The sequence below is a fragment of the Macaca fascicularis genome, chromosome 5 (assembly GCF_037993035.2).
Source record: "Macaca fascicularis isolate 582-1 chromosome 5, T2T-MFA8v1.1".
Taxonomy (NCBI): domain Eukaryota; kingdom Metazoa; phylum Chordata; class Mammalia; order Primates; family Cercopithecidae; genus Macaca; species Macaca fascicularis.
Genome location: NC_088379.1, coordinates 68,140,100 through 68,156,522, shown reverse-complemented (window position 1 = coordinate 68,156,522; position 16,423 = coordinate 68,140,100). Strand labels below are relative to the sequence as shown.

At 39.3% G+C, this 16,423-nt stretch overlaps 1 protein-coding gene across 11 annotated transcripts in view; it reads right to left on the bottom strand.

Annotated features, from left to right (window-relative positions):
- The window catches only part of EPHA5 (EPH receptor A5), a 356,773-nt gene extending 353,908 nt beyond the window's left edge, over positions 1–2,865 (bottom strand). For all 11 annotated transcript variants that reach the window (XM_005555196.4, XM_005555198.4, XM_005555197.4 and 8 more), the window contains exon 1: positions 1,962–2,865. In XM_005555196.4, coding sequence (XP_005555253.1) covers positions 1,962–2,142 — 181 coding nt within the window. In that variant the 5' untranslated portion in view covers positions 2,143–2,865. The remainder of the gene's footprint in view (positions 1–1,961) is intronic.
- Positions 2,866–16,423: the final 13,558 nt, after the last annotated feature.

The following is a 16,423-nucleotide window of genomic DNA, read 5'->3' as shown; positions in this document are numbered from 1 at the left end:
AGCCAGGCTATGTTCCACAAGATTCCAGCTCTGCTTTCAACACCTTAGGAGACCGGCGCTGTTTCCCCTTCCTTCTCTTTGCTTCTGCCTCTTCCTCCCTGCACAGTCTTGGCTCTTGTTCCCATTCAGTGTCACTCTCCCTGAGAATTCAATTCTTCCAATTTTCTAACCAAGATCGACACCCTTTCATCTCCACCTAAGTTCTCCTCTTCCACCACACCTGGAGAGAGGACTTGAAATCCAACGGAAACACGAAAGGATGAATGATATTACTGTTAAACCCCATCAAATTCAAACCAGGATGCCCCTTTCGGTGGAATAAGACAGTTAAGAAAAGAGCCTCCTCTAACGCTGTTATAATCCTCCAGACGTCTAACAGAATGAATTTAAAATAAGGTGTTAATAAAAGGTCTACGACTCCCAAAAACACTTTTTCAACTTTATCAGAAAGAGAAAATGCTCGATTGTTTGCCTTAAGCGTGGGAGATTACCTATATATGTATATAGATAAATGTAGATAAATACAAATAAGTCTTTAATTAGCGTTTAAAAAATAAAATTAGAGGTTAAAGAGAAAGTTCATGGGACGGGAGGAAGGGAGCCTCTCTCTGCCCTGCTTTCACACCCTTCCTTTAGAGCTGGCATTGCTGGGATACCAGCTCAGCTCCTTCTCCTACAGCGGGGACTGAACCCATGCAAGTCACGAGGACACACACGACTCCACCACTGCTGCTTCATCTTTCCGGTTTAGTGTCCCGTGCCCAAGAGTGGAAGGGATTTCTGTAAGGTTCTGAGCCTCACGCGTCGCATCCACAATCCCAAACCGAAACCCCACCGTTCTAGCCAAAGGGGGTAGGTTTTTCTGTTTTCATAGTGGAGCTGACAGATCTGGATCTGAGATGCTGTTCCCGCCCCTCCGCGAGTAATGCGCCCTTGGGCTGAGACCCGAGCTCAATCCGGGTGTGGGAGAGGAGCGAGAGCGGCTGGAGGGGACCCAAAGGCAGGGGGCTCAGATCCAAGAGGCAGGCGGGCAGAGGGGCTGAGCACTGCTCCGGGAGCACGGAGAGCGGCACAGGTGTTGCTCCCACGCCGGCCCTACTCTCCCAGAAAAAGGCAGGGACAGTATTCTGGGTCCGGAGCGCAGGATTGGGGGTAGGGAGTGAGACTGGGTACTCCCGGATCAGGTGCTGGCCAAAGCAGGTCTTTTCCCTCTCTAAGACATGCTCAGCTGGGTTTTAGCAGTAACTTCCTAGCAGCGACACTCCCCCTCGCCCCTCCTCCCGCGGCATCCCACCTTCTCGCCTTCTTCCACCTTGGCTTGAGTGTGACAATAAACTCCCCCAAGAAGAAGGGCACCCAACAGTGTGGGGCGCCTTCTGTCCTTCGCTATACTCCTCCCATGAGAAGTAAAAGCTCCTGCCACCCACCCCAGAATAGCAGCTGGTGATGCCCTAAATAACAGCTCCCAGCAGGCACTTTCCCCAAAAATAAAAGCATCCAGCCACCCCCACAACGTTTCCCATCACTGGCCTCAAATAACGGTTTCTAAAAGCCCCACTGCTCCAGAGATCCTTGTCGCTGAGCTTCAAACAGTTCCCACTCCTTCAAGCCCTAAATGTCACTTCCCCACTCGCCTTAAGTGAGCCCCAGCCGCACCCATTCCCCTGGTACGGGCCTCGACCTCCTTTCCCCCAAGGTTTTCCACCTTCCCAGCCCCCCAACCAGCCTCTGTCCACATGCATGTTCCTTGCCCAGCACTCCGAAGCTAATGTCAAACAATGCAACCAAAAACCGCAGAGGGAGCGAAAAGGCTAGTGGAAGGGGACGACAAATATTAATTTGAGATGAGAGTGCAATTTAGTCTGCAGCAGCAGCGTCCAGCGCGCTGAGACCCGAACTCCCCAGGCCCCGCCTAGCCCCTCCGCCCCAGGTCGCCGCGGTCCCCACCCCCATCTTCTTACCTTCGTTGCTGGGGCTGGCCAGGAGGGTCCGGAGTGCGGCGCACAGGAGAAGGCACGTCCAGAGGGGAGCCCGGCGAGGTGCAGAGTAGCAGCCGGCCAGGGACGCTGGGGTGATGGGGGTGTCGCCGCCTCCGCCTGGGGGCCGCCGGCGTCCCGCACCCCGGGGCCCCGAGCCCCGCATCTTCTCCGAGCCTCCTCCGCTGCAGCTGTCCCGCGCAGCTCAGTCCACCGCTTCGGCCTCGAGGAGCCGCCAAGGGAGATTCGGGAGTCCTCCTTGTCTCCCCGTGGGGTCCTACGCCTTCTGGCACGCGGCTCCTCCAAATGCGGGAACCACGGATCCGCTGAGGCAGCTGAAGTTTGCTTCTGGCTCTTCTCGCCTTCCCTTTGGTAGGGTTAAATGAAATATTAGTTCTGGTTGCTAGTGCAGTTCTGGACTCGGATCAAGGGTGTTGAGAGGGTCCCGCGTCCTGTTCCTTTGCCTTTTAAAAATACTTTTTGCAGATTGAGAATTTTTAAATGCCACTAGGGGAAAGGTGAAGATTCTTTGCAGTCTTCAGTGTTGAAATGGACGAAGGTAAGGAAGACAAATCATTTTAAGGCGAAATCCCCGATTTTTGTTTTTTAAGGAGGAAAAAAGCAGGGTGGCTAAGGATAAAGAAAGAGTAGTTGAGAAAATGTGGAGAATGAAAAACGGGAGAGCAGCGAGCAAAAGCAGAGATCCAGAGTTCAAAGAGCCTGGCAGAAGGAAATAGCTGCGGGCTGAGTGCTGACGATGGGAGGGACTGACGGCGGACGGCGGGCAGGAGCGAGGAGCTGGGCTGCGGCGGCCCGGGAGCTGCTGCGGTTCCCGCTGCTCGGGGAGGAGGCGGTGTGTGCGCGGCTGCGAAGGCGAGGTTGAAACTGCACCGCCAAGGCGCGCTCCTGCTGTGTCTGGAGCTCTGGCGTCCCCTCTGCCTCCCGGCTCAGCGCCTCCCACCCTCCTTCCCTCCTCCTCTTCCCAGCTCCCCCGCCCTCTGCTGCTCGCAGCCTTGCCAGTGAGAATCTACTGTAAGTGTGAGTTGCTTCGACGAAGTCACACACCCACGGAGAGAAGTAATCTGGAGGCTGCCGTGGTGAGTGTTGCCTAGCGGTCTCCGGGAAAGGCGCGTCTTCCTCCCGGGATAATTAGGGCGAAGAATCCTCCTGACGACGCTGACGAGGACTGGGGCTCCCGGGAGGCGGAAGGCAGATCAGCCCCAGCTAAGCCGGCGGCCCTTAGAGACGCGGGTCCCTCCGTTTGGCATCTTGCCTGCCGCCCCTTACAGACTGTGGCATCAACAACCTTGTCGTCACATCGCCGCGCATTCGTAGGCTCTGCTGGTCCGTGGCTAGTTTCTTAAACACCCATACCGCTTACCGCTGCTGACCCTTTCTCTTCTTCCCATACTTTGATGGCTGGAATAGGAATTACTCAACGTTTTCTTCAGAAGTAAATTGTAGAGTAAATAAAGAGGCAGTAGCTCTGTTTGAGATTTCAAGGAGTCAAAGAATTTGATTATTGAGATTTGTAGTGTGCCAGGTACTTTCATAGGTGGCGATTTAATTCATTAATTTCATTGATAAAATGTTTTAGTATTTTAGGAATTGTACGATATGCAGGTACATGTCATACATTCCAGAGAAATTAGCCTCGGTCAAATAAATTCAGAGTTTTGAAAAATTAATTATTTTAATTGATTGTGCCCTATTGCATTGAGAGATTTACAAACAGTGAAAAAAAAAAAAAAAAAAAAACAAGACAATCAACTTTTTATGCGTCACCTCTATTATGTCTTTTCTTGCTTTAGTATATTCCCTCGATTTATTCATTCTTTCAAAGAGATACATTTGAAGGACAATTTTAATATACGGGCATTAAAAAACAAAAGGCTGCAGAGAAAGCACCTACAGAAAGGTCTGATTTTAGAAGAAAGATATCTCATTTAATTTCATGCATAGTAACAGCTGTAAAGCTTGGGCTTCCGTTCACACCTAATAAAGATGAGTCAGATCACCAGTTTTGACATATCTAGAGTCTTGTTTGTCTTCACAATAAATTCCTCACAATCTTTAGCTGGTGACATTTGTTTTTGTTTAAATATTTGCCATAAAGATGAAAGAATAAAGGAGCAGTGATGCAATTTTGTAAAGAGGTGAAAGCTCATCTTTGATTTCTTTTTTTCCCGAAATGTTTGGCACCAGAAGTCTGAAAGCAGGTTCTTTCTATTATAATGTGCTCCAAATGGATGAAGCAAATTTAGAGGAAGAGCAGTGAATCAGTCTCTCAGTTTGGCAAAAAGCCTCACAGTGAGATGGAAAGTTAAAATTTATGTTTCTATTTAAGGACCATTCAAAATGTAAGCTCCCCTCTCCCCTACAATTATAATTGAGTTACTTAAAAATATTTAAGCAGAATATCAACTACGATATCTAAAGCCCAGAAATACGTAATAGAACTAATATGAGTTTAATGGATCTTTGAGCTCATTCCTTTACTTCTACAGGACTCAGTATCCTCATCAGTAAAATGAGGAATTTGGAGTAGACAGTCTTCAAGCCTTCTTCCCTTTCATGTTGGTTGCATTTCTATGTGACTACCCTGTTCATCTATCTTCAATTATTTACTCTTGGCCAAAAAATAACCAAATTTTTCAGCCTAGAATTTAAAGCCTTCTACCACAAATGGTTTAAATATATAGTTTTATTCTATACCACAATGTTAAACTCAATTTTGCCCTAAATTACCTCATACCTCTCTGATTTTTCTGCCTTTTATTCCATTCTAAAGAAATCCCCCCTCTAGAAATATTTACTCCAGCCACCCCACCACAACACACACACACACACACACACACAAACACACACAATTGCTGTCATCTAAATCGTACCCAGTGTCCTAGGAGAGCCAGGCACTCAAGCCTAATTTCTTCTTTTCCCAACAAAAAAGTTACTTTGTCCTCCTCCTCGAAGTAGTCATAGCTTTACATAAATCAACAAAATGCCAATATTTTCTGAATCAAAGGTGGAATAAAATTGTCTATCTATATCTAAAGAGAAGAAAGACAGAATTTAAATCCGGTATGTCAAAGAAAACCTGGGACTCTGGTCAGCATGGGCATAATTGTGTTATCTTCTCCCAACATTACTAAGTTACATGATTGAGAATACAGAAAGCAAAATCCTTTGTATTCTCCTTAAATTGCAGCCATCTTTCTCACAGTTGTTTAATAATGTTGATTACATATCTCTGAAAGAATGAATAGCTGTAAAGTTCATTGAAGCTGTAAGGTTCATGAAGTTCTGATGACAACAATGAAAATAATTTTTTGGTCTAAGGAGGGTTAATCAGAAAAGGTAGTGATGGTGATTTTACTTGGGCTTCAATCTCAAAGGAGATTCACATTTGGCCACGTGTTGATGTCTCGGCATGTTAACACTTTTTAAAACACAATTACATTGAACCATGGGATTGCATGAAAACTAGATAGGGTTTATATTTTTCTTTTATACTTATTGCTTTGCACAACAAAAGGCCACACCATCAATATTGGTTTCCGCGCCCTATTGTTTGCATTTCTCATTGCTTGAAATGGCTACTATGACCTTAAAAGATGAAAGTGGTTAGTGTCTCCCAAGATCTCTGCTTTTATATGACTTCAGTACTAAGTTTTCCTGAAGGAAGGATATTCAAAGTAACCTTGATAAGGTGCCTTGAAAGTTTACTACCCTCATAAAAAGTTCTAATATTATAGTTAGGTTCAGTGTATTAATAAGCCCAAATATATCTTCCCTGCATTCAAAGATTCAAGAAAAGTATTTTTGACAGAAAGCCTTGCTAGTTTTTCCTGAAGATTTGCTATGTGTAAAGCATTATGTGACATTTTTACCTTAACTATGTTACTTAACGCTGACACTTCAACCCTGATGTTGGTGTAATTATTATCCCCATGTTAATGATGAGAAAACTGAGGAAATGAGATTAGGTGACTCAAGTAGTCTCACAGATAGTAAGACATGGAAACTTTCACCCATGGCATGGAGTCTATTGGAGAAAGGTCCTATGTAACAGAAGTAACGAATAAATTTGATAACCAGGTTGATCAGAAAAAGAGGACTACCCAAGAGTTCTGCATGAATGGGAGCAATGCATACATGAAAATATTCCAGTGTTAAGGTTTAAGTCTAAAAGCGATTTTCTTTTTTTTTTTTTTTTTTTTTGAGACGGAGTCTCGCTGTGTCTCCCAGGCTGGAGTGCAGTGGCGTGATCTCGGCTCATTGCAAGCTCCGCCTCCCGGGTTCACGCCATTCTCCCGCCTCAGCCTCCCAAGTAGCTGAGACTACAGGCGCCCGCCATCACGCCCGGCTAGTTTTTAGTATTTTTAGTAGAGACGGGGTTTCACCATGTTAGCCAGGATAGTCTCGATCTCCTGACCTCGTGATCCACCCGCCTCGGCCTCCCAAAGTGCTGGGATTACAGGCTTGAGCCACCGCGCCCGGCCAAAAGCGATTTTCAAAACAGGTAGTATAGGTCAGATAAATGAATAGGAGAAAACGAGAAATGAAGGATCATAAGCAAGCATTACTTAAAGAAAAATACTGTTTCATGTACACAAAAACATGCACACGATTTGTTTGTGTACAGTGGAGACAATGGACAAATCAAGAAAACAACAAGATTGAGGTCTGTGGTCAGATAATATTAGCCCAACACATGGCACACAGCGCCTTTAAACCATGGTGAAAAACATAAGCAACAGTCTTTACTAAAACAATTTAAATAAAACTCCATAAATTCAAGAGCATTTTTTTCTCATTATTTAATTATAGCAATTTTTCACAAATCCGTTTTAAATGCTTTTGTCACTTAGCTAGATTCTTTCTTTGGGAGAATTTGGTGAAAAATACAAGCAAAGCAAAATTTTAACCCATGATAGATTTTAGATGAGAAATTATATGATACCTTAATGAAACCATAAGATACCCTAAAGAAGTTAATTTTTCAGATTCATAATTTTCTAAAGAGGATAGATGTACGGTGATGTTAATTATTTTGATATCAAAGGTAAATATTGACTAAAATATATTTAAGCAATTCAATACTCTTGAAGTTTACAACAAAGATAATACTGTAATATATCTATAATTGTATATAGTGTATCTTAATGGACATAAAACAGCAAATATTTTTTGTTTAGTATTATTTCTTAAGCATTTCTTTCCTGAAGTCCTAGAATCTCTTCTTTTTTGCTAACGACTCACGTTTCTACCTATTAAGGTGAGGTTAAATTATATTTAAATTTAACAAGTTATCAGATGGGTGTTTAATTTTAAAAAATAATGCATTAATACCATTTTAATAAATTAATGAGGATTTAAATATAGAAAGTATTTTATAACTTAACAATGCATGAAATGATTACTCATCAGAAATTTCACTTATTAAAGATGTCCATATCACAGCCAGCACTCTTTTTATCTCTCTTAATCAATATTGAGAACAGAATAAAGCTGTCACCCTATTCATGATTATTAATAGGAAGTTATGTAGCAAAGAAGAAAGAATAAGGTGTTCAAATGAATTACAGTGAGCCAAAGACTCATGGTGGTTGTTGATGGTGGTGGTTTCTTCTTTAATCATTCTTTTATCAATGTGCTAGAATTGCAGATGTTGCAGCATAGCGTGAGGCCAAGGCTACTGGAGTTTATGATGAGCCAAATTGACTTGCCAGGAAGTTCTTTGGTTGTTGTTTGCATCCAGCATCTCGGATAACTGGCATCAGATGAAGATGTGAATGCTGGGATAATACAGAATTTTGGGACTGAAAAAGTAGGAAATGTGTGGACATAAGAGTCAGAAAATTGAAGTAACACTACTGTAAGAGTTAAAATTCTGTGTGTTCTAACCTATTTTCTGGACTCCAAAAGTATTTGCAAAAATGTGAAAAATAAGCTGTAATATTTTTCATATTCAGAAAACTGTTTATTAATCTCAGTTGATATATGGACTTGAAATTGATAGCTAATCTACTCATACAAAAACGTATTTTATAAAATAATTGCTATACTTTGCTAGGGGAAAACTGATCAATTTTTTCCATAGCATAAATAATGAAGGGGTACATATGCAACTAGGATTTTTTTTTTCTTTTCTTTCTTTTTTTTTTTTTTTTTGAGACAGAGTCTCCCTCTGTTGCCCAGGCTAGAGTGCATAGAGTGCAATGGCTGGATCATGACTCACTGCAGCCTGGAACTCCTGGCCTGAAGTGATCCTCCTATGTCAGGCTCTCAAGTAGCCAAGAATACAGCCTCCCAAAGTAGCCGGGAGTCCAGCCCGGGCTTTAGATAGCACTGTTAATTGTCTGTTGAACAAGCTTCTAGCTAAAAGTTAGCAGTGATAATCTCATGTACTTGTGCTGTTAGTGGGATGTTAATCTGAAACATCTTTATTAGCATCATTTCAAAATAACATCAAATGCTTTTAAGGTATGCATAGTTTCAGATCTAGCAATTACATTTTTTATGTTGTGAGTAAATTAAGATAGGCCAAAAGATTAAACATAGTGGTATTTTTAACTGATAAAAATCAGAAGTGTTTTAATCTTTAATAAGAAATGCTTAATATATTATAGTATATTTATGTAATAGAATATCATGGGATTATTTATTTGTTTATTGAGACAGACACTCTGTCACCAGGCTGGAGTGCAGTAGTGCAATCAGACCTCACTGTAACCTTGAGCTCCCAGGCTGTCACTACAGGTTTGCAGTACCATACCTGGCTATTTTTTTATTTTTTTATTTTTTATAGAAATGGGTATCTCACTTTGTCCAGGCAGGTCTTGAACTCCTGGCCTCAAACCATCCTCCCACCTCAGCCTCCCAAGATGCTGTGATTACAGTCGTGAGCCACAATGCCCAGTAGGATCATTTAAATACAAGAATATATATATCTATTATACTTTCATACTTTGATATTTAAAACTATCTTTATATATATATAATATATAACATATATTATATATAAATATGTAATATATAATGTGTATATATATATATATAAAGCCCAACTAATAAAAAGCAAACTTTTTTAAGTTTGAAAAGCTATATGCCATTATTATTGACATTTGTATATGACTGGTAGGATTAGTTGAATTTATTTTTATACTTTTAATTTTTGCATTTTCAATAATTAGCATTTATAACATATAATAATAGAAAAACATTAGTAAAAAAAAAAAATCCTAAGCCAGGCGCAGTGGCCAATGCCTATAATCACAACACTTTGGGAGGCCGAGACAGGTGGATCACCTGAGGTCAGGAGTTCAAGACTAGCCTGGCCAACTTGGTGAAACCCCATCTCTACCAAAAACTAGCTGGATGTGGTTGTAGGCACCTGTAATCCCGGTTCCTCAAGAGGCTGAAGCAGGAGAATCGCTTGAACCCAGGAGGCGGAGGTGGCAGTGAGCTAATATTTCACCACTGCATTCCAGCCTTGGTGATAGAGCAAGATTCCGTCTTGAAAAACAAAAACAAAACAAAACAAAACAAAATCTTAGAGGAAAATGTATATGCAGTCATCAGTACACACCCATAAACACACACACACATACGAGAGAGAGAGAGAGAGAAAACAGGGAAGAAAAAAAATAAAAAGAAGGTGGAAGAGACAGACAGAAGAGAGTACAAAGATAGTAATAATTAGTTACTTTATATTACCAAAAATAGTAAAGTAAAAGTTACTTTAATTAGCCTCTTGCCCCTATTACAAAAAGAGTTAGGTACAATACTTGTTTGACTTAATCATTTTCTGTCCACAGAAAATATTGTATTGTATTCACAATGTTTACAACTCTTCCAAAATTTCTAGCATGCATGATTTCTGTTGTGTACCTCATGTTTCAATGCATTTTCCCACTGAATTTTCCAGCACACTAACTTTATTGACTGCAGTTCTAATTCTATTTTCTTTCTACACTGGTTCACTTCATAATTGGTAATATTCCTCTTCCTTTGCTCTCATATGTGTAGATTATGAATAGTTAATTTTCTTGAAATATGTGAAAAGAGGAAAAGACTATATCACAGAATTAGTAAAAATTGAAATTTCACTTCCTGAAGTTTTATGGTCTGAGACTGATGTGGTTTGGCTATGTCCCCACCCAAATCTCACCTTGAATTGTTGTAATCTCCATGTGTCAAGGACAAGGCCACGTGGAGATAATTGAATCATGGAGGTGGTTTCCCCCATACTATTCTCATTGTAGTGAATAAGTCTCATGAGATCTCATATTTATAAATGGGAGTTCACCTGCACAAGCTCTCTTGCCTGCTACCATGTAAGATTTGACTTTGCTCCTCATTTGTCTTTAGCCATGATTGTAAAGGCTCTCCAACCATGTGGAGGTGTAAGTCAATTAAGCTTCTTTCCTTTATAAATTACCCAGTCTTGGATAATTATGTTTTTATTAGTGGGGTAAAAACTGACTAATATAGTAAATTGGTACCAGGAATGTGGTGCTTCTGTAAAGATACCCAAAATTGTGGAAGTGCCTCTGGAACTAGGTAACAAGCAGAGGTTGGAACAGTTTGGAGGGCTCAGAAGAAGACAGGAAGATGTGGGAATGTTAATAACTTCCTAGAGACTTGTTGAATGACTTTGACAAAAATGCTGATAGTGATATGGACAATAAAGTCCAGGCTGAGGTGGTCTCAGATGGAGAAGAGGAACTTGTTGGGAACTGGAGCAAACATGACTCTTGCTAAATTTAAGCAAAGAGACTGATGGCATTTTGCTGCCGCCCTAGAGATTTGTAGAACTTTGAACTTGAGAGATGATTTAGAGCATCTGATGGAAGAAATTTCTAAGCAGCAAAGCATTCCAGAGGTGACTTGGGTACTGTTAAAAGCGTTCAGTTTTATGTATTCACAAATACATGATTTGGAGTTGGAACTTATGTTTAAAAGGGAAGTAGAACATAAAAGTTCAGAATATTTGCAGCCTGATGATGCAATAGAAAAGAAAAACCCATTTTCTGAGGAGAAATTCAAGCCAGCTGCAGAAATTTACATAAGTAACGAGGAGTCAAATGTTAATCACCAAGACATTCACCTCTAACCGGGCATGTTAGAGGTCTTCATGGCAGCCCCTTATATCACAAGCTGGGAAGCCAAGGAGGAAAAAATAATTTTGTGTGCCAGACCCAAGGGCTTGCTGTTTTCTGCAGTCTCTGGAGTTGGTCCCTGCAGACCAGCCGTGGCTAAAAGAGGCCAACCTTGAGGTCAGGTCACTGCTTCAGATGATGCAAGCCCAAGCCTTGGCAGCTTACATGTAGTGTTGGGCCTGCAGGTGCAGAGAGGTCAAGAATTGGGTTTTGGGAACCTCTGACAAGATTTCAGAGGATGTATGGAAATGCCTGGATGTCTAGGAAGAGGTGTGCTGCAGAGGGGAAGCCCTCATGGAGAACCTCTGCTAGGGCAGTGAAGAAGGGAAATGTGGGTGTGAACCCCCATAGAGAACCTCCACTGGGGCACTGCTTAGTGGAACTGTGAGAAGGTGACCTCCATCCTCCAGATCCCAGAATGGTAGATATATTGACAGCTTGCACTGTGTTCCCGGAAAAACTGCAGACACTTAATGCCAACCTGTTAAAACAGCCAGGATGAGGGCTCTACTCTGCAAAGCCACATGGGTAGAATAACCCAAGACCCTGGGAACCCACCTCTTCCATCGGTGTGATCTGGATATGAGACATGGAGTCAAAGGAGATCATTTTGGAGTTTTTACGATTTGACTGCCCCACTGGATTTTGAACTTGCATGGGGCCTGATGCCCCTTTGCTGTATCCAATTTCTCCCATTTGACACAGTTATAGTTACCCAATGCCTGTACCCCCATTGTATCTAGGAAGCAACTAACTTGCTTTTCACTTTACAGGCTCATAGGCGAAAGGGACTTGTCTCAGATGAGACTTTGGACTGCGGACTTTTGACTTAATGTTGAAATGAGTTAACACTTTTGGGTACTGTTGGGAAAACGTGATTGGTTTTGAAATGTGAGGACATGAGATTTGGGAGGAGCCAGAGGTGGAGTGATATGATTTGTCTGTGTCCCCACCCGAATCTCACCTGAATTGTGATAATCTCCACGTGTCAATGGTGGGGCCAGGTAGAGATAATTGAATCATGGGGGCAGTTTCCCTTATACTGTTCCTGTGGTAGCGAATAAGTCTCATGAGATCTGATGGTTTTATAAATGGGAGTTTCCCTGCAAAAGCTCTCTTTCCTTCCTGTCACCATGTAAGAACTGACTTTGCTCTTCATTCACCTTCCACCGAGATTGTGAGGCTTCCCCAGTCATGTGAAACTGTGAGTCAATTAAACCTCTTTCCTCTGTGAATTACCCAGTCTCAGGTATGTATTAGCAGCATGATAACAGACTAATAATATATTACAGAGAATTTGTTTTCCATCAAATGCTTTTCTAATGTCCATTTTCCTGCCTTTTTTTGTCTTTAAAAACCATTTTCTATCTTCTTCTTCCTCAAGCACCTAAACTCTTATCTTCTCAACCAAGAAGAATATTTCCCAAAGCATTGTCTTTGGTTAAACCCTTCTCTGCCTGAATTAAGTCTCATGAGATCTGATGATTTTATAAAGAAGAGTTCCCCTACACAAGCTCACTCTTCTCTTTGCCTGCCGCCATTCATGTAAGACATGACTTGTTCTTCCTTGCCTTCTGCCATGATTGTGAGGCCTCCCCAGTCCTGTGGAACTGTAAGTCCATTAAACCTCTTTTTCTTCCCAGTATTGGGTTTGTCTTTATCAGCAGCATGAAAATAGACTAATATATTGCCCAATCTCTCTCATGGAGGCTCTGCCCACAGATCATCAAAAATCATAATTCAAAAATTCCATAAGAAACTTTCTTTATTCATACTGGCCCAAAGTTAAACTGGCCCCTGAAATAACACGTTTTCTTCCTTGACTACTTGTTAAATTTATAAAATTATATAAAAACACAGAAGCTAGGTGGATAGAAGAAATACATGATTTTTGTAAAGTGATAAAAGGATGTGAGGCAAATATAAAAATGTAAGTGATGGTTTGTAGTAAAACTGGTTGATTGCATCAAAGATACTATCAGTTCTTTATGTTTGGTAATTAAAAATGTATTTACTTATCAGTGCTGATGACCACTGAGGGGGAAATACATGACTTAATAAAGGGCTTCAACATGAATCATAAATCAAAAACCAAAACCATGGTTTTGAAATCCATCAATAGTTGTTATTGTTAATTCTGAAATTGGTTATTAGATGAAAATTAATAAATTATGAAAATGATGGTGTATGAGTTATTTTATAAAAACATATTTAAAAATTAACTAAATTTTCCAGAAAACAAAAGCCTAGGAAAAAAAATCTTCCTTTTTTACCTTTACAAAATGTATTCTTAGTGTTATTTGAATTGTAACATCAAATTTCATTTTATGTTTACGAAAAATAATCAAAAAGAGCAAAGGGAAGAATGGAAATACTCCCTTCAATATTTAAAAAAAAAGGAAAAATAACACTTTTGAATCCTTGTTCATAGGCATATACATGAAGCATTCCTGCAGACATCCATAGTGAACAAGTCTAAGGACAATAGCTTTCGTTGGCCCCCAATGGGAGGTGAGAAGAAGTAACATTAGTAACCTCAAAACAATGAGATTCCACAAAGTAAACTTTTGCAATATTGCATTTTCTCTTAATGTTTTGCCTGTCAAAATTATTTTACATCAAGTGATTTTTTGTAAACATTTTGTTTTGAGATAATTATAGATTAGCTGGATATTGCAAAGAAATGTATAAAGAAGTTCCATGTACACTTTCTCAAATCTCCCTCAGTGTTATCCTAATACACATTTATAATTAATATCAAAACCAATAAATTGACGTTGGCACATTTTGCAGAGCGTATTCAGATTTCACATATTATAATGTGCTCATGTGTGAGTGTGAATGTGTGTTTGTGTACCTGAATCTATGTAATTTTATTTCATAAATAAAATTTGTGGGTGGGTAGCCTTGTGTAACCACCAGGAAACTCAGGATACCCAACTGTACCATTACTACAATATTCCCTCATGTTATCTCTTTATACCTACACATCCACTGCCCTCTATCCCTAGCACCTAGAGATCACTAACTGATTTTCATTTATATTGTTATGCCATTTCACAAATGTTACATAAATGGAATGATGTAGTTTTTATCCTTTTGAAATTGGCTTTTTCATTCGGTGTAATTTTTGTGAGGTTCATCCAAGTTATTTGTAAGTTAATAATAGCTCATTCTTTTTTATTGCTAATTAGTATTCCATAGAATGAATGTACCACAGCATGTTTAATTATTCACTCATTTAAGAACATTTAGGTGGTTTCCAGCTTTGGGCTATTACAAATAAAACTGCTATGAACATTTGTGTACAAGTTTCTTTGTGAAAATAAGTCTTCATATCTATGACATAAATGCCCAAGAGTGCAACTGTTAGGCTGTATGGTAAATCAATTTTCATCATCAATTTTTGATGATATGTGGTTATAGCCATGCCCATTGCACCCTCAACTTGTCCAACAAGAACAGGATGAATTGGATCTAATAATATAATAAATATCCTTAAAAAGAAAATATTAGAACACACAAAAATATTCAACATATATAAAGAAACAGTGAAATGAGATAGTCAATGGAATATTAAATAAATAAAATAAGAGGAAAATTCAAATATCAAATGAATATCCTTGTATATAAATGATGTAACATATTTCTATATTTAAACTTTAAGCATACTAAGAGTAGAGAAATAATTATCTTAATGAAGTAGTAGCCACACAACTTTTACTTAATTGATTTATTCAAAATACAATCTTCAATCTTATTCTTTCTCTTTAAAAATTGTTCCATACTCCTAACACTCATATTCCAGTATTTGAATGAGTAACTCATATCACTTGGTCCCAAACTGACATTTCAAAAGATGTTTTCAAATACATTTGCAGAGATTTTTTTGAGTTCATTCAAGCTGAGCAGTACTTCTTATCTTTTGAAATGTCAGGTAGCTGGTCTAAAGAAAATGCAAACAGATCTTTTTTTAAACATCACCACACATGTGGGCATAGGATTGTGACTTGATTTGTACAAGCATACTGTGGGGAAATATGTTTATTTGTGTGCAAAGTGTTTATGGAAAAAAAGAAAAAGCACTTACAAAGTAAAAATCAACCATCTTAATTATTTCATATTATGAGTTCTACTTGACGTCCTCTTATATCTTCCCCTTTTAGATTTTTTTCATGGATTTTAGTTTATTATCATGTAGAGGTATTATACTGTGAAAACCCAAGAACCTTATTACCTAGATCAAATATTTTAATAATATTTTTGAAACCTAAATTTGACAATAAAATATTAAAAACACAACATTTCTAAAGATTAATATGAACACATCAATGTATCCTTAATCCCACATGAATAAATACTAAATTTATATTTGTTTAAAATCATTAAAATGTACTGATTAATATTTGCTTTATATATAGTAGACTGAATCCATTTTAGATGGCCCCTGAAAATTTACTAAAGTTATTTACAACTGAAGTTATTAACAAGAATATTTTTAAAACAAACACATTCAGCATTACAAAGGGCAAAAGAACAGGAAAAGGTAAGACAGAAAAATACTTTGGAAGCTGAACAGCAAATGAATGAGTGGTAAATAATCTAATAGAGCAAGAAAGTTAAATCCTAAATCAACAGGTAGGAAAATTAAATAGCAACCTGACTTTTTCCACAAGAAACCTCTGAAATGTGTGGTATTAGGTAACCCTGATAGTGGAATAATGGGATGAGAACAGTTTTGTTGAAAGTGTGTTTAAAAGTATACTGTTTCCAGATTCTAGTCACTAATCTGGTCACTTAACTAGATTTCCCACTGCTTTACTCCATTCAAAACTGCAGTTTTATTCGCTAAGAAAAGTAATACAGAAAGCTCTGTTTTAGTTTATATCAGGCAGAATGAAGATAAGAATAGCTTCATAAATATCATATGCTATATTAATTGCCTATTGCTGTAAAACAAATTATCCCAACACTTATTTGCTAAAAACAACATTTATTATTCACAGTTTCTGTAGATCTGGAAACTAGGCTCAGCATACTTGAGTTTTGTGGCTCATGGTTTCTCACAGGCTGAAATTTAGTTGTTGAATGGAACTGTAGTCATCTCAAGGCCCAACTTCAATTCATTAGAAGCAAGGCATTGGGTCAGCCAGAATATCAGAGTATGAGAAGTTGAGATTATGGTGGACATCTTAGAAAGTGTGTCTCTACCACACATGACCTTTGCTCACTGAACTACAGAATTACCAAGAATATTTTTAAAACAACCACATTAAACGTTAC